A 26,154-nucleotide genomic window follows, 5' to 3' on the forward strand; every position below is an offset into this window, starting at 1 on the left:
GGCTCAGGAGGTGTCTGCCATTAGCCAGTCAGGCCTCAACACGACAAACGCCAACTGGCTTGGATATCGGTTTGAATAACTTGCATCGTACGCTTTTATCCTTTGGTTCTTATAAGGCTTAACTTCTATTCTACTGACCGCAGGGTAAAGTCGTACCCCACCGTCCAGTAAAAATGAAATTAGATAACTATTAATATGTTTGCAAGGAGCTGGAGAGCCGCATCTGGACGTCAAAAGAGCCACATGCAGCTCGCGAGCCCAGAGGCGTAGCGACCCTTTTCCGGCGCCCAGGGACAAACTTTCGATTTGCACCCCCCCCCCCTCAAACTTTCGATTTGCACCCCATCCCCTCAAACTTTCGATTTGCACCCCATCCCCTCAAACTTTCGATTTGCACCCCATCCCATCAAACTTTCGATTTGCACTCCTCCTAAAACTTTTGATTTTGACCCCCCCCCTCAAACTTTCGATTTGAACCCCCCTTCAAACTTTTTCCAACCCATTTTGGCGCCCCCTAAGGTCAGAAATTAATATCGAGCTTCTAAGAATAGACCTTAGTAACGCTAACATATTGCATCAGTCACATTGATGCTTAACACTATTTTTTTACGTGTTCAATAACAAATCATGTTCATTTGTGTCACTTTAGTGGATGACGCAATCTGCATCATTGTTAACAGGGTGCTTGTTTGCATAATGGCGCCAATTAGTTTTAAGGAGCCAGGGGTGGGGGGTCCTGAGAGCGCCCCTCTGCGTCTCTCGGACACATAGGCGGTCACCGAAGTGTGTTCTACCATATTATTTCGGTGAGTGATTAGTGTACACTCAAGGTAGTGTAGGTAAACCCGTGTTCGGATATTTATGATCCAAGCACATGCATTGTTTACATTTAAATAACTCACTTTTAGAAAAGACGTTCACGCGTCTAAGAACATATGATTGGTAACGCGTTAGTGAAATCCTTCTAATATATTTCGTCAAACTTTCTTCTATCCCCGCGGCAACGCGCGGGGGACGGGTAAGCTAGTATAAATATAAATTTACAGTTAGACAAACCCAGGGCATCTCATAAAATCGCTATAGTAGAAAGCTGTTAAAAGAGGGCTTGAAGAATCAACCAAAATATGTTAGTTCATTTTTAAGCATTTAAAGAAAGAAATTAGAAATGATTAACATTTACATTGATTGTTAGACAAATAATATAGCAGTGAGTAAAATGTAAATTTTACCTAAAAAGACAATACATTTGTGTATGTGTGTTGTCTATAGAAAACTGCAGGTTTTTAAATTCTAATGTTAGATTTGTAATGCGACTTATTTCCAAAAAATCGACAAATATGGACAAAACAAGCGCAGTTTACCCAGCTAAGATACATAAAATATGACAAAAGCCATTACAAAACACGTATATATATATATATATATATATATATATATATATATATATATATATATATATATATATATATATTTATTTATTTATTTATTTATTTATTTATTTATTTATTTATATAAATAAATAAATAAATAAATAAATAAATAAATAAATAAATAAATATATATATATATATATATATATATATATATATATATATATATATATATATATATATATATATATATATATATATGTTTGTGAAGATATTTATTGTAGAAATTTAATTAAATGTAGTTGCATTTTCCTATTATAATGCATACATCATCCCTGTAGACAATCATGAAGCTGAGATGTGCTATGGAGGAGAAGCTGCTAGACAAGAACATATTAATAGCTGTTTAAAGAATCCAGGTCACCTCTGAAAGATTTCAATATTAAATGTCTACCCTCTCGTTACCATGACAATGACCTCATGTTTGAGACAATCAAAGCTATGGCAACCCTAACCGTCCAGGTAAAGACTAAATTCACCAGTCTAGAGAGACCAGAGTTTTACCCAGGCACTCAAGTTCCATATCCATGTTATAATGACAGAGGAAGTTACGTGATGAGGTTAGGGACTGGAAGAGTGGTCCAGATTTTTAAGTACACAGCAATAGACGGAATTTGTCATTGTGCCAAGTGTAAAGACTCTGCCACACTCAACAAAAGTCTATGGGGTCCTAGGTATTTTGACAGCCAGACACGTGGTGTTTGACGACAGTGAAGCGAGACCGACCACATGTGTTTTAGGCTTTGACGATAATGAAATTCACGTGACCAGTCTAACCGACAGGAATGTGTAAGAAGCAGACGTTGAGAAAGACAGGTGTTGGTTGAATTACGTCACATGTGATCTAGATTTTATTGATGAACTGGTCACAAAGTGGCGACACTTTGAAGATCTTTGTCGTGAAGTAAATAAAATATACAGGAGATTTGCTGATGTCGACAAGTTGACCGTTATTGTATCACATCCTCATGGCTGTCCTAAAGTAACTGCTCTTCAGAAATTCTGAGAATTGGTAGTGTTACCAAGGTCTCTAGTTTCCTGTTGCAATATATTTGAGAATACTTTTAATAAGCTAATAGTGCGTGTGTTTATATAATGAATTACCAATTTACATAATCACGTGATGTATAAACCATTACAATATCATGTATATAGGTCTGTGTCACTATCACATTTCTAGACCATTGCCAGGAATTTTTGACATTCATTAAAAAAAACCTCATAACGTTTATTTAGTAACTCCAACCCACCTCTTCCCTCCACGTATCGCTAGATATTACATACTACTGCATTTGTCACATTTCAGCATACTACTTCACGTCTTTCGAGTTTTTCTTTCTCAAATATACACTTACATGGCTTACATTTATACATTTTAATTAAAAGATTAACAAAATGTTTGTGAACGTGAGAATAGACAACAAGGACTAAAGTATTGAATATTAATTTTTAAACTGCTAAAGAACATGATAAAACATTTTCTTAACTCAACTCTACTCTCTGCCGCTTTTACAGTGATAGAAATCAAATCCCTCTTCCCGTCACTTATTAACTATCTGTCACAGAATTTGAAGATGGGTTTACATATTTAATACTCAAAAAAAGTTAACGATACATTCTCCGTGTAATGATATTTTATCGTATCACATTTAAACGCATCATTTCGTTGTTGATGTACTATTACATTATTACGTATTTAATTAAGCGCATCAGATAGTTTTACTGGTTCATGGAAAATATTTTGTGTAGTTAAAAGTTGCATAGGCATTTACAATTAATACAATAAGGATTTTGCTGTTATTTTCCTGGATTCATTATGCAATTCTATGATAAACTCAAGAAAAAAATGTACAAAATATCAAGTTTTTAAAGTAATTGTTTTACTTTATTTTCCGTATACCCAATTAAAATAGTCACTGACGTCTAAACTGTTTTAAACGACAGATATATAAATTAATACACAGTAGCTAAAGAAATGAAAGAACACCTTTAAGCCTAGTGTATACAGCACCGCAACATTGCGTCATTTCGGGAATTCCTGTTATGATACAGTATCATGTGACTCTTACGTGGCATTTTTAACTTATTTTTGACACATGTAGCGTGGTCACTAAAAGACAAAGGCTAAGAAGATTTTATAATTTTATTTTAATTCCTCTTTTTTGTATATTTCTAATAATCGTATCTGCTTGTTTAAAATATTTTCGTCACAGTAAGAAGACAGATTAAAAAATAGCTGGATGGATTAAAAAGGAGGTAAGGATAATGCTTATGTAGCTCGTCAATAAAGCCCATATTTATAGTCTACACATAGCCTACATTAATATATATATATATATATATATATATATTTATATATATATATATATATATATATATATATATATATATATATATATATATATAATTGTGTGTGTGTGTGTGTGTGTATTTATTTATTTATTTATCTGTATTTAATCAATATTATAATATCCATCTACGAATTATGTGTATTAAGAATTATGTGTATGTGTATGAACACTTATTTGAAGAAAAGGATTTGGCTACCCTAGTTATGTCAGAAAGTATGTTGGGAAAAAAACATGAATGAGCTGATTGCCACAGAGACTTTGCTACAATACCGAGAGTTTTCTATACTAATCTTACAAATATGACAGGGTCTGAAAGTATATCATGCTTTTATAAGACTCAAACGAAAATCTGCATATGATCGAGTGCTGACAATAACGAGATTTCAAGAAAAGCAAAATCAGGATTTTTGACACCTCATATAATCGAAAAAATGTTGAATTAACTACACACAGCATTCAACATATCTTTGATAATTTGGGGCTCAAATAGTGAAGTCTAATGCGGATATGATTAAGGCAGTAACAACACGGGATTGTCTTCAATTGAAGGCTAGAGATGTTAATTTTGTGACTGTGGTTTCTATCGTCATATTTCGGAACTTTTGGTAATTTTTTATGCCTAAAATATTATAATAATCGGTTAATACGTTATAGAACAATGCTGGATAAGAGCGACACACTTTCAGTCTCACACACACGTGAGATTTTGCCTATTTAAGTTAGATATAAATCTGATCATTTACATTTCCTGTTTGAAATAAATCTAGACATATCGATTTACGCCAGAAACAGGTCGCCTTATTTTGTTATACAGTTAAGTCATTATCAGAGTTCCTTCACTTTATTTAGAAATAATTTCTGAAAGCTTTCCAATGCTATGTTGAATGTTATTAATTTATCAAATTGTATGGCGAAGATTTTATTAAAAAAATATTCAAAAAGTTTATAACAAAGTGTGCTGAGGACAAGGAGTATAAAATTGACATATGCTGACTTTTAGAATGTTAATAATGAAAGTTCCCGCTGTTCTTTGCTACAAAAAGTACTTAAATACACACAATATGTTTGTCCAACACATTTTAACCCTCTTTTATGTCGTATTATCTTTACTTGAACATATATGACACAAATAGACCACACGTTATTTAGCCAATGCGGTGTCTTAATTTCCCATAAACAAGTAATAGCGGGGAAATCAGAAAACCGGGACATTTTATAGGTTATAAATAGAATTTCGTTGTACCTGACTGTACGGCCATTTTGAAAACATTTTAATTCGCATCTGAAGGTAGAGTTTAAGATTGTTGTTGATGTACTACTTTAAATTATTAATAATATAGGCCTAGATTTATAGCTGTATATTGTAATCCTATTAATTGGGATTATTGTATTAAAAACGCAACTGAAACCAAATTAGGAAATAACTTAATTTAAGTGGTTGATCTGGATTATATTTAGTTATGTTAAGACTAGTTAGGAGTGTAAAAAAATAGTTTCTTATATAAATTTAACACATTTAACCTATAAGCCCATATAACCGCTATAGTTTTTGCAACAATTTAGAAACTGTCCGTAAAATGTTCTTGTCCTTTGATTGATTTAGCTTTATTCATCTACTTCTAGTTTTATAATTAAATAGAGACGTTAAATAAAAGGCAAGTGTTTATAGAATATTGTTGGACATTTATTATTTAATTAATCGTACTTGTATGTGATGTATAAATGCAATTGTAAATGTAGCAAATACGATTTGCCCAAACATACTAGAACCAACGATATACAAGTTATAATGACATAAGAAAAAAGAAACAAATTTGACAGTCAAGTTATTGATTCGTAGCCCAAGTACAGGGTTGTGCTGCTCTAAAGTCTAAATCATTCAGTTACCATCCCATACAGTGACGAAGCTGAGGTAGAATAGCACAACACGTCACCACCCGCCCCCCCCCCCCCCCCGTTATCTGTCCTTGAAGGGGAAGTGTGTGTCTCGTAGTGTTATTGTACTTCATTCAGCAGCTTATATGCGACAATTGGTCAAGACTGCATTTGCAACAGACTGACTGATAGCGTAAGTGACGGCGTTGAAATGTACGGCCAGTTTTACCACTATCTCTGATCTAAATGGTAAAGTTTCAGTGTGAGACGTTACTTGTTAGTGAATATTTGTACTTTAACCACGTGACCACCTCGTATGTAGGCTCCTATCATAGTGTAGAAGGATGTAGTATTTTCGCCGTTTGAATTGGCAAATACTATGGGCCTACATTCTTTACAAGGAAGTTAAAGGGGGGGGGGTGTGAAGAGAGACTTGCCTAATAGGGAAGCTTTACACCCCCACCCCATAACCATCCCCACCCCCCGAAGAAGTGCTTAAAAGAAACAGTGTTCTTTCTGAAAAAACAAATAACGTTCATCATTTCCATAATTGATGTTTTCTAGTTTTGAGTATTGATGATCCATATGCCAGAAGGGATAATACATAACTATAATACATACATAATTATTAAAATATTTAGCCTTTATAAAATAGTTGCAACAAAACATTATAGCTCCGAGGTACACATTAAACAGCTTATGGACCCATAAATGAAGCAATTACATTTAACATTAATTCCATAATTAATAGTAGACACACTGGTTAACATAAAATTGGGTCCAACACATAAGCGTCAACAGATTTAAAATGTGGCAATTAAAACTTGCGGTATCGACACCCAAAAAGAAATCGAGTACTAGCATCAATAATCTTAGTATTAGATTATGCAAAAACTTAATAATTAAAAATAATTAAAGTTATGTAGATACTTTTTATATCTAGCATTTATTTAGCAGATCAAACTAATTTGCAATCAAAATTTGAGTAGTTATATATAACTTGATAAATAGTGTCCGGAGTGTGTTCGTGTCTTTTTATCGATACTATAATATTTATAAAAGGGATCAATCATTTGTAGCAGACGTTCTCACTTCCTTGGTCGCCCGATTTGTTTTAATGGAGCTGCTTTCAACTTTCGGGTTAGTCCGACTTAAAAATAAAATTCATAGCAGATGGTACAGTCTTATCTGAGTAGTAGATTCTACTGAGCAGTTTGGTAAACATTTAAATAATTGTATTAATTTATTGGGCCCAAACAGTACATTTATGAGTTTAAATATCTAGCTAGAATTAAAGAAGAATCTAGATCTAGATCTAGATCTAGATCTAGATCTAGATCTGGATTCTAGACTAGCTAGTCCCTCAAGATCTCTAGATTTCTAGATGAAGGCTAGATAATCTAGATCTAGATTCTAGATTAGATCTAGATCTAGATCTCACATCTATATTCTGGATCTAGATCTAGAATATTCTAATCTAGATCTTGTCTAGCTAGATTTAGATTCTAGATCTAGTCTAGATTCTAGATCTAGATCTATTCTAAATTCTAGAATAGAACTAGATTCTAGAATAGATCTAGACTAGATCTAGATATCTAGACTAGATCTAGAATCTAAATCTAGCTAGACTAGATCTAGAATCTAGATCTAGATTAGAATATTCTAGATCTAATCCAGAATCTAGATGTGAGATCTAGAATCTAGTCTAGATCTAGATCTAGATTATCTAGCATTGATCTAGAAATCTAGATCTTGAGGGACTAGCTAGTCTAGAATCCAGATCTAGAATCTAGATTTCTAGATTCTACTTTTCAGTTTTCTAGATCTGGGCCCACATCTAGATCTAGTCTAGATCTAGATCTACATCTAGCTCATCTAGTTTCTTGATCTAGATCTAGATATCTAGCTAGTCTAGATCTACATTTCTAGACTAGATCTAGAATTATAGGTTTAGAGTATATATCTAGATACTTAAGACTTTAAGACAAGTTAAGAGTAGTACTTTACTTAGTAGATCTAGATCTATTATTAGGCGGTTGATAGAATCTAGATCGGTAGTTGTAGATCTATAGGCCTATTAATTATGTAGTAGATCTATAATAATATATCATGATAATCTAGATCTGGACAAGATAATAGATCACTAGATATATTGAAAATCTATTCTATGTCTATTCTAATCATCTAATGATATAGATATTCTAGATCTACATCTAAATTCTAGTATTAAACTGGATCTAGAAATCTAGTCTCGATTGGATCTAGAATCTAGATCTAACTCTAGATCAATACAACTTCCAGAACTGAATCCAATTTGTGTTAGATTGTAATCACTGACGAGGAGCCACATTGGTTGTTAACAGTCTTTATTTACAGCCATGATGGAAAGAGGAAGAGGAAGTACGATATACAAGGGACATCACTCATAATAATAACAACATTATAAATATAACTAATACAAGAAGACTGAGTTCCCTTGACCTCACAATTATCTCAATCTATTACATCCCTTTACCCTTAGAACACAATAACACATCTCTCAATAGAACAATTGATAGTATCCTAAAATCACCAATTATATTGTAACATGAACACTATGGTAGATTACATCCTTACAAACAATGCACAATATGCTACAACATAATCAAGATACAAAACAATGATGTCAAAGTCCTTTTGACCTTTAAAATCATAGGTCTAACTTATTTGGGACTTTGATTGTCCTGTTTGACCTTCTCAGTGGCTTTTGATTTGGTGACTCAATATTCTGACCATTTGGATTCTCTATCTCAGGAGGTCTAGGATTTAAATCATTAACTCCAGAATTTACATTTTCTGACTCCAGACAACTTAGTTCACTCATATCAACAGAACTTGGTTGTGGAACAAACTGAGTTGGTGTGAACTGTTCAGATTTGGTGGGATTGACAGATTCACACTTATTATCTGCACAAGTTATTTTTAACTTTATAAGACACAGGTCCTGTACATTGAACAATTTGACCTGGTATCCATTTTTCCTTTCTCCCATAATTTCTTAGATACACATTATCATTAACACCAAATTCTCTTTCAATGAATGTTTGTCATGATTTAATGGAACTATTTTTGAATTGGCATCTGAAAGTATTATGCTGTTATTCAGATCCTTGACTGACATAGATTTCTTTGATTGATCAATTTTCTCATGTAATCTGATAGTGCTTGTTGGTAACCAAAAATACTGTTTAAAAGTACTATCCTGGACCATATCACTTTGCAACTGTGATCCAGTATTTGAAGTGGGTGTATTAAATGGCAAAAATCTTTTTCTTCTTTTGATGTTACCCTTTTAGTTTCTGTAAGTGCTAATGATGTTAGCAAAGTTGTTTGATGATCACATTCCTTCTTACTAATGTATTCTCTTTAAAACATTTGAAATTGCCATATCACCATAATCATTTATTAAGTTACAGATACTTTGTTTAGGCAACTCTGACTGATAATGGACTGCATCTTCTCCATCTTTTATATTATCTTCACAAAGGGTTTTATTTCTTATTTTATATGGTCTTAAGTCATCATTCACAGACTCTTCAGGCCAACCATTCTTACAGTACTCATATATTTTTATTAAGCACTCATCTTTTTGTGTTTCTCTTTTAATATCATTCACATTTATATTGGAGTTATCCATGATAGTGAAGAGAACAAATACATCTTCTGGTACATAGCTAAGGCTTTGGTTTTTTAAAGGTAATCTACTAAGACTATCTGCACTATTCTCAGATCCAGGTTTGTATTTCAATTCATAATTGTATGCAGTTAGTGTGATAGCCCATCTTTGAATTCTTGGTGAGGCATGCTCAGGTAGGGTTTTGTTTTCTCCAAATAAACCTAGCAATGGTTTATGATCTGTAAAGATGGTGAATTTCCTACCAAACAGAAACTTATGAAATTTCTTAACACCAAAAATGATGCCTAAGCCTTCCCTATCTAACTGAGAATAATTTTTCTCAGCCTGGTTCAAAGATCTACTGGCAAAAGCAATGGGTCTGTCACCCTTCTCATCCATGTGGGACAAGACTGCTCCTGCACCATCTGGTGAAGCATCACATGTCAATACAAGTCTTTTCCCTGGGTCATAGTGAGTTAGTAAGGTGTCAGCAGACAAAGCCTCTTTTGCTGTATTAAAAGCAGCTTCTTGTTGTTTACCCCAGTGCCAAGTTGCATTTTTCTGTAGCAGCTTGTACAGTGGTGATAGTTTACCAGACAGATTTCCTATGAACTTTGCATAGTAATTTATCAAGCCCAAAAAAGCTCTTAGTTGTTGGGTATTTTCAGGTTTGGGTGCTTCTTTAATGGCTTTTGTTTTCTCAGGTTGAGGTCTGATGCCTTGCTTGCTTAATATATAACCAAGAAAACTAATTTCTGTCAGCATGAATTGACATTTATCTTTGTTTATCTTTAAACCTTTTTCACCAACAATTTTCAATACTTTATCAAGTGTTTTAAGATGTTCAGTGTCATTCTTACCAGTTATGTACACATTGTCAAAGTAAACACAAACATTTGGAATATCCTTAAAAATACTGTCCATGACAGCTTGGAAAATTCCAGGGCTAGATGATATGCCAAAACATAGTCTTTCATATTGGTAGAGTCCTTTATGTGTGTTTATTGTCGTATAGACTTTTGAATCTGGATGCAGTTCTAGTTGAGTGTAAGCATGACTAAAGTCTAATTCAGTGAATTTGTCTCCTCCTGCCAAATTCAAAGAAATTTCCTCAATGTTAGGTACAGGGTACCTATTTAGCTCTATTTGCTTATTCAGTGTAGTTTTATAATCTCCACAAATTCTTATAGAACCATCCTTCTTTAACACTGGCACAATGGGCGTTGCCCAATCGGAATAGTCTACCTTCTTTATGATGCCATTAGATTCCAATCTACTTAGCTCATTTTCAATTTTATTCCTCATTGCATAAGGTGAAACTCTAGCTTTGCAGTATCTTGGATTTGTGTCTTTAATGCTTATCTTCACTGTTCTATCATTTAGTAAACCTGAATTGCCAAAAACACTTTTATTTTCAGATATTACTTTATCTATTGAAGTAAGACTAGATTCTCTTACATTCTTCAATGAACAAATACTCTCCCAATTTAACTTAAGATCAATTAACCAGTTCCTACCTAGTAATGGTGGTCCATTTCCTTCAACCACAAGAAGAGGAAGTTTAACACTTTGACCATTATAACTTACATGAACCATACACTCTCATATTACCGGAACATTGTCACCAGTGTATGTTGTTAGACACTTGTGACATGGCTGTAGAGGCACTGATCCTCCTGTGACAGCGTCAAAATCTTTCTTTGTTATGACTGTTAGAGATGCTCCAGTGTCAAGTTGGAAGCTTATGCTCTTACCGTTCATATTAACTTGTACATTGATGGGAGCATAACTTATTGATTTCACAGAGAACAGGTTGAAATCCGGCTGCGAATCAGTTTGAGAATTTTCACTGGTAGAGTGGTTCATTGGTTGGGTTAGGTCGTCTTGGTGAGAGTTAACATAGTGCTGCCTTTGGTTGCGGTACTGTCTTGACTGGCTAGATTTAGCAACAGACGAAGACTTTGCAAAGCAGGCCTTGGCAATGTGACCTTGCTTACTGCACTTATAACAAGTTGCAGACTTGAACTTGCACCGATGAGATGCATGGGGACCTTTGCATCGATGACATTTTTGATAATGATTACTAGATTTAGATCTAGGATTTGAACGTGCAGGCTGTTTAGCATAAGTTGAAATGCTCTGATGGGGTTGGTGTTTATTGACTAACCTGCTGTTTACTGCATGGATCTCTGAAGACGTTAGAGATCTCGCCGCATCGGATGACTGCTGGTATGAAGTTGCTAGTTGTATTGCTTTTTCTAATGTTAGATCTGACTCGAGCAGCAACTTTCTTTGAATATCAGGGCTGTTTACACCTGTCACAAACTTTTCACATAGTCTGTCAGACAGCGTATCGCCGAATTCACAATATTTACTTAGATGACGTAAAGCAGCAACATATTCTGATATTGACTCGTTTGGTTGACGAGTCCTACTGTCAAATCTAGCTCTACATAGAAACTTTGATGGGGTAGGCGCATGGTGGTCTGTTAGCAATTTGCTCAGCTCGTTAAAGCTCTTGGTAGTTAGACTAGCTGGTGCGCATAAGTCCTTTAGTAGCCTAAATTGTTGAGGCCCTATGACTGTTAACAAAACAGCTCTCTTTTTGGCTTCCATCGTCACGTCGTTTGCTTCAAGGTAAAAGCTTAACCTATCTAGGTAATCCTGAATGATTTCATCATTCGAATCAAATTCTTTTATTTGGCCATACAGCGCCATTATTCTAGAAATACTTAGCTAATAAGCTCTAGCAAACCTCTTTTTGAATAATTAGGTGCTCTTTCTAGTGGATTATTTATCCTTCGTCGCCAATGTGTTAGATTGTAATCACTGACGAGGAGCCACATTGGTTGTTAACAGTCTTTATTTACAGCCATGATGGAAAGAGGAAGAGGAAGTACGATATACAAGGGACATCACTCATAATAATAACAACATTATAAATATAACTAATACAAGAAGAGTGAGTTCCCTTGACCTCACAATTATCTCAATCTATTACACAATCTAGAACTTCTGTCTAAGAATGTAGGGTCATATAAAAGAGTGCAGATTAAAATTAAGATGCAGAATTCAACCAATAAGTATACAATAAAAATAAAGCAAAGAAAATAGATTCTAAACCTGGAACAAAGTAAATTTAAGTAAATTAGTCTATAACAAATAATAGTAGGTGTATCATTTTTAAAGTTTTATAGTATTCAGTATGAAGTCTTAAACCACCTAACCAAATGTTTGGTACTAATAGGTCATTTTTTACAGTGTAGTATTTTAGCCTAATTTATTATTGCATGTTAATGCATTTATAAGTATAAACATTAGGGATTTATAGAGGTGTATTTTCAATTTTTGTGTACATTTTTTGTTTCAACAATTAACTTTGCTATAGAGCTATTCATAAGTAGATCTACAAAAAATATGAATATTGAAGGACAAATTGATTCTCTTTCAAAAGTTAATCTTCATACATTTTATTTAGGCCTGAGAATAAATATGAAATACAAACCATTTTTATTTGACGACTGTTATTGCATGCAAATACTCTATTCTATTTTTACGTTACTAATAGTTCAAAGTTAAATGTTATAACTGATTTTTATTAAACTCATTAAAGATCCAGGCTAATTAGGTAACTTATTTGCTGTAATTACTACCGAACAAGATTCTTCGGATAAATATTTTTTTTGAAATGTGTTTTAACTTCATCTGAACTTTTGGGCATGGGGATATTCTAAGCTAATTGGATTAGGCAATGTATCCACAGAAGCTTTTAAACATTCACATTGTGTATAAACATGTTGGAATAAGTTACAGTTTCTGCAAACTTAGTGTAGATGTTTTAGTTGCTATGTCCAATGTTTAAATAAAATACTTTATATATTTATAAAACATAGCAGAGGAAAATTAACAGCCAACAAGCTTATATGGATATTAAGACTATAGGGTTTACAAAACAGTGCAATTAAACTGAATATTGATTAGCTGAGAATCAATTGAAATATTTTTTCTATGTTAACACTTCTGACTATTGAGAAAAAAATTGTTTGAAAAATAAACATTCATCTACCTTGTATTCATCAAAATAACCAGATTCTTTTGTTTTCAAGGTTTAGTGGACACTTGTGAGTGACAGCTAGTGAATATCCCAACATTTTTATTAAAGTTAATCAGGTAATTTATTATGTAAGCTGTAATTTTAAGGTCTCATTTTCAAATATAACTTATTCTTCAGAAAAATAAATAGTTGAAAATCACATTTAATTAAAATTATTAACATGTTTATCAGAAGCTAATATCAAATAAATAGTAAGCTGAATACCAAAGGTGCTATGTTTATAGCCAAAAATTATCTGTTTTTTTTTCCTTTTTGGTTTAAATTTTATGTGTTTTTCACTATTTAGAAGAAATCTATTTTAAGTTACTAGGGGTATCTAATACTAGAGATGTAAAACTAATTCTACAAATTCTTATTTGTTTAAATTTTTTATTAGTGCATTTATAAAACCTAGTTACTATTTTATATTAATGATCTATAATCATATCTACAGTCAAACAGACCATGAAAACCCCAATTAAAGTGAGAAAAAGAAAATTGGAGGCATCAAGTACACCTGAAGGTAGAGCCAGATAAATGATAAATCATTCTTTTAACCAAATCTTTAAGTAACTTTATTTTGCTAAATTAAAAACTATTATGGAATTTTTAAAAATTCAATGATCTAAAAATCCATTCCTTAATAACCTAAATGTGTTATCTAAGTGTAAAAGTAAATGCTAAATACCCAATGAATTCTACAAACATAAATTTTATTATATATCTGACACTGAACTTTGAGAGGGTATTAATCAAGCTATAAGAGTTTATCTCAGTAATGTCACATTTCCTGTCACTGTAATTAATAAGTAGTGTAAGTGATATTTTCTTATTATTTATTTTAGATGTGCCATACTGTGAGATCCCAAGTAAAGTTTCCACAAGTGACCAAACAGGTGTCTTTATTCCAGGTAAGATATGACAAACATAAGACAACTCTAGTCTAAACAATTTTAAATCTGTGCTAGTGATAACATTTAGATGACTTTACTATTAGTAATTTTATAGTTCATAGGCGACGGCGTGGTCGAGTTGGGAACGCTCATGGTTGCTAATCCGAAAAGTCTCGAGTTCGAACCCTCGGGCAGATGAGGCTCGTTAGCTGAGGACAGCCACTCTTCTAGGAGAGACAACTCCAAAATTAAACAACTGCTGCCTTGTAGTTTGTTCTTGGTTGGACAAAGGCTATGGAAGCAAATCCAAAAAGAAAAGCAGGCTGAAATCGGAGTCAATGGCCTCAATAACGCATAAACAGTTGACACGTAACGCTTAATTGTGTTGGAGGCGTGGTCGAGTCGGCAAAAAGCTCATGGTTGATAAATTCGAACAAAGTCTCGAGTTCAAACCCACTGGCAGATAAATCTCGATCTCCTTCAACACTAATAATTAAGAACGAAGAAGAAGAAGAAAATAGTTCATTAGACGAAGGAGATAGTAAAAGTTTAATTTATATCTAGATCAGACTGCTAAATCAAGTGTAAGTGTAAACATAGTATATCTAACCAAAATAATAATAGGTGCATTTTATATCAGTGTTTAAATTTTTTAGGCTGTTTAAATAATTTGTTTCCCATATTCCTGCAGGAAATCATGAAGCTGAGATGTGCTATGGAGGAGAAGCTGATCTACACAAACATGTTGCTGGCTGTAAAAAGAATCCAGGTCACAAAGGTTTTATGCCTCTTAAAGATTTTAACGCAAATTGTCTCCCCTCACGTTACCATGGCGACGACCTCGTGTCTGAGACAATCAAAACATTGGCAGCCCTAACTGTCCAGGTAAAGACTAAATTCACCAGTCTAGAGAGACCAGAGTTTTACCCAGGCACTCAAGTTCCATATCCATGTTATAATGACAGAGGAAGTCACGTGTTGAGGTTAGGGACGGGGAGGGTGTGTAGTGTGTACAAGTCCACAGAGAGTGACAAAACTTGTCGTTGTGCCAAGTGTCAAGTCTCTGCCACACCCAGCAAAGTGTGGGGGATGGTTCATGTGGTGACAGCTAAACACGTGGTGTTTGATGACAGTGAGGCGAGACAGACCACATGTGTTTTAGGTTTTGATGACAATAAAAGTCCAGTGGTCAGTCTTGATGGCTGGGAGGTGACGGGTGGGGCAGACATTGAGGAAGACAGGTGTGATTTGATTTATGTTACATGTGACTTAGAGTTGCTTGATGAACTGGACAAGATGTGTCGGCGCTTTGATGGTCTATGTAGGGAAGTAAGTAACGAATACATATTTGTTGATGTGGTCAAGTTGACCGTTATAGTGTCACATCCTCATGGCTGTCCTAAACAGGTCTCTGTAGGACAATGGACACACAAACGTGAGAGGTATGATGGTATCCCCTGGACCAGGTACTGGTACACAACATGTACATGTCCTGGCTCCAGTGGAGCGTCTGTCTACAGGCTGGGAACTGTCGGGTGGTTGTATCAACATCCCCACAGTGGATCAAACTCTGAAGGAAATTATAGTGGGGAGTATTGGGATTGATTTAACTGTTAGTTCTCTCCCCTTGTCTACACATTGTAAACAAACAAAATGGCGGAACTTTTCCCGTCATTAAACTGTTTGTGTTAAGACTTGCATATGTTGTAAACATTTTATTACATGTAAATGGTTAAAACAATTGTTTTGATTGATTCGTATTTTACGCACTTAACATGTTTATTGTTGTAAATATTTTGTGTTTAACAAATGTCGGCAACATTGTTGTTCTAATCTTACCATGAATTGTATCTTTACATTATATTACATTTCTTGCTCTTCTTATTTGTTTATAAAATTATTTCATACTAGAAAATAAATGCCCAAGAAAAAATCTGTTATGTTGTTAATTTCATTTTTATAGACTAATTAGAATTAGCAAATTGTTATCAAACAACTTTTTGATACTGATGTTGGTATTACCGTCATGCTGTCATTGGTTTTAAAACATTCCCAATTCATTGTAACGACAAGGCCGACAAGTAGCCTATATATGGATAAATAATGTCTAGTTATGATCTACTTCAATGAAGTGCAGTTCAAATAAACTTAACTGTTACCAGAAACAACCGTTAAGATCTACATCTTGTGTTGTCCTACTCCAATAGAAATGTTAAGTGAGATCGGAGTTCGTCGCTCTGATAAACTGACACTTGTGTAAACATTTTTTTTTATTCTTATTTCTTCTAAATACTTTTACCAACTGGTGATAGAACACTCGCATGTTGAAATGTAGGTCTCTCGTTGCTGAGTCCATCCAGCTCTAATAGGTTCCTGAGTTAATCGGGTAGTTTAAACGCGGCTGTGACGGCATAATTTAATTATGCCATTTTCAAAGAATTATTTGACTCTATTTCATCTGCTAGATTGACCTTCACATTTTAAAGATAACGTAACTTCCTTAGATTGTATGGCAACTCTTGGTAAATATTGGTAACATTACAAACAATAATTAACGTGAACAAAACCAACGGTTCATAATGAGCTCACAAAATATTTAAAGATTGAACGGATATTTTTTATTTATAGAATATATTTTAGACTTATTTTGATACAACGGAAATTGCTTAAATTTTGACAGAAAGCAGAGAATTATATTGTTCACTTACATGTGAAATGTCGTTTATCTATTTAAAACAGTAATCAAGTTATATGCTTTTGAAAAACCAAAAAAGAATGTTCCACTATCTGTTACCGGAAATCGCTGAAAAGTTGATACAGAACTACAAATTTGATATAATACTTGTACATGAAATTTCATCCACCTAGCTATAACAGTATTCAAGTTATCGTGTTCAGACACACATACGCACACATAGACATGCGGACATAATTGCAAAGCCCAGTTTTTCCGATTCGATTTCGCAGAGATATTCTTTTTTGCACGATAAAATTAAGTCCTCTATACTCTGTATATGATGAAGTACTGAGGTGTAAATCGATGAAAAGTGTCATTTGATTTTATGTGAACGATCATAATACTTCCTCTATACTCTGTATACGAGAAAGTAAAAACGAGTACAGTCAAAGGGAAGCAACAATGAAAATATTTTAAGAGAAAAGATTTTCATGATTATCTTTCTTTTTTTTCCTGTAGTGTCAATAGTTTATGTCGTAAATCTCTCTATGCTTAACACAGGAATATATTAACCTCCATCGTATAATAGGGGCATTCATATATTGCATAAATTGTGTTCCATAATATGACTTCTTAATGTATTTAATTTTTTGTTTTATCTTTGGTCATTTAGTATTGGTGCCTTTAGTTCGCGTTGTACTGTAAGCTCAGCACGAACAAAGTGCCATGGTCAAAGGGAAATAACAATGAAATTATTTCACACTCTATAGAATTTCATGGTTGTCTTTCTTCATATTTAATTTCAGATCCATAATTGTTTTGTCAACGTTATAGCAAACATCAATAAAAACAATACCAAAAGAGATGCTACCGAATCAGCACCAATGAAGTCGTCAACTTGTGTCGTTTAAACCTTACCGAAAGAATCTATCTTAAAGCGGCTATTAATACAATAGTGCCAAGCTGGGTAGCCTACAAGGAGACAAGCTATTGTACACGGTATCAAGTGCCCATACCGTTTAGTTTCTTTGATACTAAACTTTTTATTTTAAAGTTAACAACTGAAATTTTAAACAAAACTTTAACACGTTTTCTCTGCCGCCCTTGAATTGAGATTAAAGTCCAGGCCAGCTTAAGATGATGTAACGGGCCTGTTAGGGGAATTCAAAACAATATACATTAACATGCAGACAATAGAGACAGCTATTTCAGAAAGAGAAAAAATACGTCAGACACGATTAGACGACCACATAAAACAAAATAGGACCGGCTCTTTGTGCTAGTCAGTGAGTGTAACACCGATGTAGATACAAAGAAAACCTCTAGGTGTGAGCTGTATGGCAAGGAATATGCATAGAAAAATTGTCTACCTGCTTTGTCAGGTAAGTTGTCAGGATTGCTTCGATTTTCTGTGGTATTGTGCTGTTCCTTATTGGATGTCACGTACGCTTCTTTAAATACCTCATTTTGTGATAAAACTCATTAAAATTGGCGCCATACAATACACTATATCCAAAACAACGTTTATACCTAATAAAATAACATTCGTTTTCTACAATATTTGCAACTTGATAATATGAACATGTACGTGGGAAAAAAGAATGCAATCGAATTGAAAAACCGTTTAAAAAAAGCCCTGTAAAAAATACATTGCTGAAATAATTATATTATTTTTGTTAACTAAAGTGTGTAGAAATTTTAAGAGCTACCAAAACTTTGAATATTATATTAAAACGAAGCCTGTTTTATTGTGTGTGCATGTGTGTGTAGGCTTATGTGTGTGTGTGTATGTCTGTGTGTGTGATCTGTGTATCGAGCTTTATTTTGCATCTTTATCTCATCACCAGAGCTACGGCAACATCTAAATTTAGTATCGATATGGTCTTACAGGGATAACGCACTTATCAATGTTTATTCCTAAACACCTGAGCGAGGTATGCAGTTCTATGATAGCACAGGTCGAGTTGTTTAGGTCTATGTTTAACATTGCTAGAGGTTGTGTAAAAATAATTTGCTCGTTATAAAGTGTTTCAGTCGAATTGTAAATAGAATTGTTTATAAATAGAATTATAATTAAATTGGATCTGCGACTAGTTGAGCCTGGACGTCTTAGCTCTTGTCCTCTATTTTGTCGCTGATGTCACTTGAGGAGGAATTTTGAAGTAATTTAATTTCAGCTGCTTTTTCAGCATAATATTTCCCATCATCTACACAGCTGGTATTATGCGTTTTTCCCCAATGGTTTGTGGTTTACCCTGCATTAGGGTCAGGTAAACGGCTTTGCAAGGATCCGTTTGTTGATGGGTACAAAGCCTAGAACAGACAGAGTGACCTTATCATCGAATCTGGCTCTCTTCACCTTGAAGAGTATTGAAATTCCGCCGATCTGTTCATAATAATCTGCTCTTTGATTTATTATAATAAACACTAGACCAACCCGTACTACTCAATCCTACCAGTTGTCCATAGACAAACAATTAGATTACAGTATGTTATCGTAAAAATAGAGAAGTGTAAACTCCGGCTATCCCAACAGTTGAATTACACCCATGTGAATAACCCAAATCCTTCTATTACTATACACATTATACCTTGTATAAGTAAAATTTAATACATTTTAAACGTTCCTGGAAGCGCCGGGTACTTGGGCTCCCGGTCTAAACCCCCTGGACATAAATCCCCTGGACATACACCCCGCGACTTAAAATTTAACAATCTACAATTAATCCACACATTACAGAACTACAGAAATTAATTAAAATTCAAGAGCGAGATCGTTTCGAAATGAGCAAGTATTACAAAGGTCTAACCGGTCGATAAATGATACGTGTCGTACTACCATTGGTATCTTTTTAATGTTAAGCTTGACATACTTAGGCGGATCCAAATGAGAATAACCATGGCCAGGGTCTCGCCCGTTATGACCCATACAGACAGAGTGAGCAAGTTAACGAAAAGCTTGAAAAAATACAATGTTAAAACAAAAATCTCTTCGGGTAGGGGCGAAGCCCCTCCGCCTCCATGGTTGAAAGTCTTGACCCATCCCCCCCCCCCACCCCAACCGAATTATAATTTGTATAGAAAATATATACTTTTACCAGTGTCGGCCTTCCCCGCCCCGGAGCATTGTATTCAAGTGCCACACCCCGGAAAAAATTATGAAAGAAACACTGTCAGCGTGAGTGAGGTTTGTCGGCCGTAATTAGAAAACAGGTCTATATTATAGAAGTAGGCTCTATAGTCTGTAAAATTTACAAATGCGATCAGACTTTTTCCACCCCATGAGGGAGGAGGGGTACATGAAATATTCGGGTGTGGGTGGGGACTATATTTTCTGGGGGGGTTTGTACGAAATATTATTTGTATAGAAAATATATTCTTTTACCAGTGTCGGCCTTCCCCGCCCCGGAGAATTGTTTTAAAGTGCCACACCCCGGAAAAAAGTATGAAAGAAACAATGTCAGCGTGAGTGAGGTTTGTCGGCCATAAGTAGGAAACCGGTCTTTATTTATTTAGACCAGACTTTTTCCTCCCCAATGCTAAATTTTCAATTTGTTTAAGATTTTTTTTTCCTCAACCACCTCCAACAAATATTTCTTTTTCCGTGGACAAAACTTTCTCCGAGGGCCGGATGAGATGACCTCGCGGACCGTAGTTTGGAGACACTTGGATTAGGGTTTATGGCTACGACTGTATTTAGTATCAATGTGCAGTAACTACGTGTACATCAATTTAAATCTGATTAAAATGTAAATAGCAAATCTATTATTTTACCAGTGTCGGCCAAAAGTAGAAAACGGATCTTTATTATAGACGTAAGTTCTATCTTTAGTTTGTTTAATCTACAGATGCGGCCAGTGTTCCTTTCAGACTTTTCATGCCCGCGAGGGGAAAAGGGGTACTTAAAATTTTTGGGTGTGGAGTGGACTAAATTATAAGTTTTAATTAAATTTTGTTGAACAAAGTACATAATTATATTTTGTTTATTGGGACTGTTAACGTGCTTTGGGGTGTGTGTGGCAGGGACCCTCTTCCCACGTGGAGTTGCCTGAAAGAAACTCTAAATGCGACTTTTGTCATGATTTACATTAGGTGCATAATTTAGGGTATGGCCACGACTTTATTTAGTATCAATGGACAGTGACTACGTGTAGATCAATTTAAATCTAATTAAAATGCCGATTCTGGATATATATTTTCGTGTTTAATGTCATTTTTTGTTTCCGGTTCAATTTGAAGTTAAGGTGATGATTTTAGTTTTAGTTTTGAGAAAAGAGAAAACATTATCATCCCAGCGCTCGTTGTATCTATACCTCAACGGGCCATTTATCACGCCAATAATATTTTTGCTGTATATCCATCAATCCTTCATCCATCCATCCATCCATCCATCCATCCATCCATCCATCCATCCATCCAAAAAGCCAAACCCCAAACCCTAAAATGACGTCACACCTCAGCCTACAACCCCACTTAAAATCGCAGTTCATTTTTTTTTAAACATCGTTTTTTTTTCCAAAATTTTGTATGAACTCTGTCAATATAGAGTATTTTAATAAATTCCTATTTCAATTTTATAAAAAACAGTTTTCTTAAAGTAGTTTTTAACATTGCTTTTTATGATGCAAAAGAATGACGTCGCACCATCTGAACCCTCATCACACACCGTCACAAAATTACGGACCCCCAACTCCCCCCTTCGTGTGTGACGCCATTTAAGGACGACCCGTAAGTGAGATTGGAATGCGTCGCTCTGATAGACTGACACATGTGTAAACATTTTCTTTATTCTCATTTCTTAAAAATGTTTGCATCAACTGGTAATAGAGCACTCAAATGGTGGAATGTAAGTCTCTGGTACCTGAGTCCATCCAGCTCTAATAGATACCTGAGTAAAATAGTGAAATATAATCAGTCGCGGAGCTGGAAAAAAAAGGGCCACCCCTTAGAAAAATGTCTAGGGCCACCACACACACACATATATATATATATATATATATATATATATATATATATATATATATATATATATATATATATATATTATGAGCTCGCGAATCTTTTAAAATTATATTATTATCTTTTATATATAGGGTACATTTTAGAGCTATTTTAATGCATGTAATGTTGATCAAAACAATTACAAGCTGTACTGGTAAAATATACCAGGCATGTGGTCTGATAACAATTGCAAAGATGACATCGCTTTCATTTAACACAAGTCTGCTGATGTTTAAATAATGTAATCGTTAAACATGTTCTTCCAATTCTGTAACGCTGTTTATATGATTTAAAAGATCAAAGTTAAAATTTTGCTGAAAATCCTTTTTTTTTTGCAAAAAATGTTTTTTGCGTTCAACCAATTTTTTCCCCATTACTTCGTATCATTTAAAAAACACATTATAATAGATAGTGAATAGCAATGTGGCCACAATTTAAGTTTTAACAACATGACAGACCTGTGAAACACCCAAAACCTTTCCCCAGCTAAATCTATTTCAATACAGAAAAATTCCCTGCAGATCACAAAACTAGTCTATATTTATACTTGTTCAATACCGACATGATCTGTGCATAGTGTTTAGGTAGAAACAATGTTTTTAAAAAGTTGGATATTATTTAATACATTTTTATGTCACTTTATTGATTATATATTTATGATGTCAGTTGAACTTCATATCAAATTATTGGATAAACAAACATTTGTCCAACTAACATACATTTTGCTGTATAATACTATCGTTTTAAATCTCAAGCATCAAAGATGTGACTGATTGGGTCTTTCATTGGGTAAAAGTTATTTACACTAAACCTTTACATTTTGGATGAAATGTGTAGGTTTGTTTTTTCTAATATATTTTATTGGCAATGACCTCATGTAATTATTTTGTTCTAATTTATCCTTTTTTGGTCTTAAATTTAGTTAAAATAATGCATTTTTTTACATTTTTTTGTCTAAGCTTACTATTATGATGTATTAAAACTATTGAATCATAATTACCACCGTAACATGGACAGGTGTATGTCTGATAACTTTATTTTGGGAACATTATTTGTGTCTTTCCCCTCGTCTATCTAAACAGCCCAATTCAGTATGTTTCCTACAAAAACGTCTACTACAGGTCATAAATCCAGAGTATAGCTCGTGACACCCAGGTCTACAGTTTCCCGTTCCATAAAATTCGAGAATATTTTTGAGTAGATAAGCGTGCGTTTGTTGATAAAATAAATCACGACTTTATATTAACATGTGCCATATGAAACATATAGTGTCACTTTAAAAGTTCAGATATCACTAACACATTTATTGACTATTGCCTGTATTTTGTGTCATTTATTTAAAAAAATAAAACGTCACATTTATTTGGAAACTGTTTACTAGTGCCTCCCCCCCAATCGTCTATATAGTACATCTTACTAAATTTGTCACATTTCAGCCTAATATTTCTCCAATATCCGCTTTCTTGGCTAAAATGTATACATTGTGAAAAAATGTACAAAATGTCTATGAACTTTAAACTTGACTACAAAAATTAAGTACAGAATATTATTTTCAAACTGCTAAAAATAAACATTACATTTTTTGAACGCCATTTTACTCTTCTCATTGCCACTTATCGTGACAGAAATTAAATCCTCTCCCCTCACACACTAAGCTTTCTGTCACAGAACTTAAATCTATTGTACATGTTAAAGTACTAACATAAGTTAGCATTAATATCTCACTTTTCGACAAATCATTTAATTGTTGTATTGTTATTTTAATATGTTATAGTGCATCGTATATTTTCACAGGTTGGTTTAAAATAGTGTAACTTCAGTTTGGTATTTTCATTTATGTTGTCTGTTTCTTTAATTATATCTTAGTTATTTACAAGAAATAGCAATTTTGCTATTACATTGCAGGTTACACTATGCCCTTCTGTCATAAACTCGAGAAAATAAAAATTAAAAAACAGACAAGTCTCAAGTTTTGAACGTCACTCTTTAATATGTGTATAAATTGGATTGCTGTGCAACCAAATACAAATATTATCAACCTCTCTAAGCAACAAATATTTAAAACATAGGAATTTAAATCAGTGGCGTAGCGAGGTCGGGGTCACCCGGTGCGGCAATTAATGGTGTCACCCCCCCCCACCCCCCACCCCCACCCCCCAGAGGCGTTGCGACCCTTCCCGGTGACAAACTTTCAAGTTTTCGATTTGCATCCCTCCACCCTCAAACTTTCGATTTGCACCCCCCCCCCCTCAAACTTTAGATTGCACACCCCCCCCCTCAAGTGTTTTTCTCTATATATTTTGCTATTTTTTGCCTTGGTGTCACCCCCCTAAATGGTGTCAACCGGTGCGATCCGCACCCTCCGCCCCCCCCCCCCCCTCGCTACGCCCCTGATTTAAATTAATACATAGTAGCTAGAGAAACCTACTTTAAGTATTGCAACATTGCGTAAGTTCGGAAATTTCTTATCTGATATTCATCCACACAGTATCACGTGACACTTACCTGGGGGTTTAAGCTATTTTTAGAAAATAGGTCAAATGGATTTTTTAACACTTTTAATTTAGTCACTAAACGTTACAGGTACTAAAGAATTTCTTTTTGTTTTTAATTAATTGTGTGGCTTTTTCTGTTTTTACTTGTTTAAAATGTTTTCATCATAGAAAGAAGCCATTAGAAAACAGGTGAGTTAATTATTTAAAAAGTAAGCAATGGCAATATTTAATGTAGAAACACACACACACACACACACACACACACATATATATATATATATATATATATATATATATATATATATATATATATATATATATATACAGACATATAGTTCTACAAATATACCACCCATATATACTTTCATACATAAACGTATAAAAATATATATGTAAACCTATATTTATAATTATGCATATTATTTTTATTTATCTATATTTATATGTGTTTTTTTTAATATGTATTTGAAGAAGATTTGGCTACACTGATGATGTAATGTTAGAAAGTATGTTGGGACATTTAAAAAAAATATATTCCTGTGATTGCCTTAACACCTATCAGCATATTGCTACGTATACAAACGTTCCCTTTAACTGACCTTACACAAGTCTTTAATTTGCCGGGGTGGTCATAAAATGCATTCTGTTTTCATTAGACTTAAGCGAAAAGTTGTATATGCACGAATGCTGTAAAAACGAGAAAAACAAGAGGTTTAAAGATAAACTAAATCAGTATATTACACACCGATAAGGATGGTATGTAGTGCTTGGTGAATTTAACTCTTCGTTGGGGTTTAAAATTGTGACGCTGAATGAGGCCATTGCTAAAGAATTAATTAACGTCTTTAATCGGGAACTGGAGATGTAAATGTTGCAATTGAGGTATTTATTATTGTCTAATTTCGGGCAATGTATGTAACAGGTATTGCATGCCTGTAGTTGTAAGCATTTGATAGAACAATACTAGGCAAGAGAGACACATTCTCACTCGCACATACATACACGCGAATATACGTAGGCACATACACGCAGGCACATATGCGCATAAAAACACACTAACACACCGTTAAAACTTAGTTTCTCCGTCTTAGGAAGGTTTATAACATTTAGATTTTTTTAGTTAACAGACTATCCAGTAAGTAGGATCGTATGTCCGAACTCACCCCACAATGTAGCGCAGTAATAGAGGCAAGTCATGGGGTCTAGCACCTATTGGCTTACCTGGTAAGAACCCACGGTCGATAACGACCAACATGCAGTGATCGAACCGACATCTTCAAAAGCCACTTAGTCGGAGTTTACTGTGTCGAGGCCAGTCTGGTAAATGCGAGCTCTGTCATAAAAGTAGCTAGGCTCTCCCTAATGGTTCAAATCCAAAACATTTATTTACCCCGAAACCTTACATACGCCGCTGAGTAAAAGTAAGTAAAGTTTCCCTTTCATACCTGACGGTCTATGGGGCAAGTGAAGTAGAGTTCACTTGTTTCTGTGACCTCGGCATATGAAGAGTAGCCTCACTTTATAAACGTAACTTTACGAAAGTGAATGTATACATTGATTTAGCCTAATTACGTCAGATCTTTCCTCTTTCTGTTACATATATATCTAAGCATAATAATTTTAAGCAAAAAATACTTTTTTTTTTAACTTTTAAGAGTCACCTCATTTAATTTAGAAACATCTT

The 26,154-nt window shown here is 34.2% G+C and overlaps 1 protein-coding gene across 3 annotated transcripts; it reads left to right on the forward strand.

The window, feature by feature from the left end:
• Positions 1-3,538: 3,538 nt before the first annotated feature.
• On the forward strand, positions 3,539-16,182 carry LOC131935634 (uncharacterized). Of its 3 annotated transcripts, none has more exons than XM_059292137.1 (5): positions 3,539-3,686; positions 13,418-13,481; positions 13,859-13,927; positions 14,250-14,315; positions 14,989-16,182. In XM_059292137.1, exons 3-5 carry the CDS (start codon positions 13,870-13,872, stop codon positions 15,900-15,902), a joined length of 1,038 nt encoding a protein of 345 aa, XP_059148120.1. In that variant the 5' UTR covers positions 3,539-3,686; positions 13,418-13,481; positions 13,859-13,869; the 3' UTR covers positions 15,903-16,182. The 3 variants fall into 3 exon arrangements, with proteins under 3 accessions (XP_059148120.1, XP_059148121.1, XP_059148122.1); XM_059292138.1 differs by lacking the exon at positions 3,539-3,686 and adding an exon at positions 5,023-5,069; XM_059292139.1 differs by lacking the exon at positions 3,539-3,686 and adding an exon at positions 6,292-6,796.
• The last annotated feature ends 9,972 nt before the right edge of the window (positions 16,183-26,154 follow it).

This window comes from Physella acuta, unplaced genomic scaffold (genome assembly GCF_028476545.2).
Source record: "Physella acuta isolate Inbredline_101_S28 unplaced genomic scaffold, ASM2847654v3 ptg000150l, whole genome shotgun sequence".
NCBI lineage: Eukaryota > Metazoa > Mollusca > Gastropoda > Physidae > Physella > Physella acuta.

Bases quoted from the DNA above. Each gene is read 5' to 3' on its own strand.
- LOC131935634 (XM_059292137.1), top strand. From the start codon at position 13,870: ATGAAAACCCCAATTAAAGTGAGAAAAAGAAAATTGGAGGCATCAAGT. The intron at 13,928-14,249 runs GTAGAGCCAGAT...TATTTATTTTAG, and splicing joins GGCATCAAGTACACCTGAAG to ATGTGCCATACTGTGAGATC. The intron at 14,316-14,988 runs GTAAGATATGAC...ATATTCCTGCAG, and splicing joins AACAGGTGTCTTTATTCCAG to GAAATCATGAAGCTGAGATG.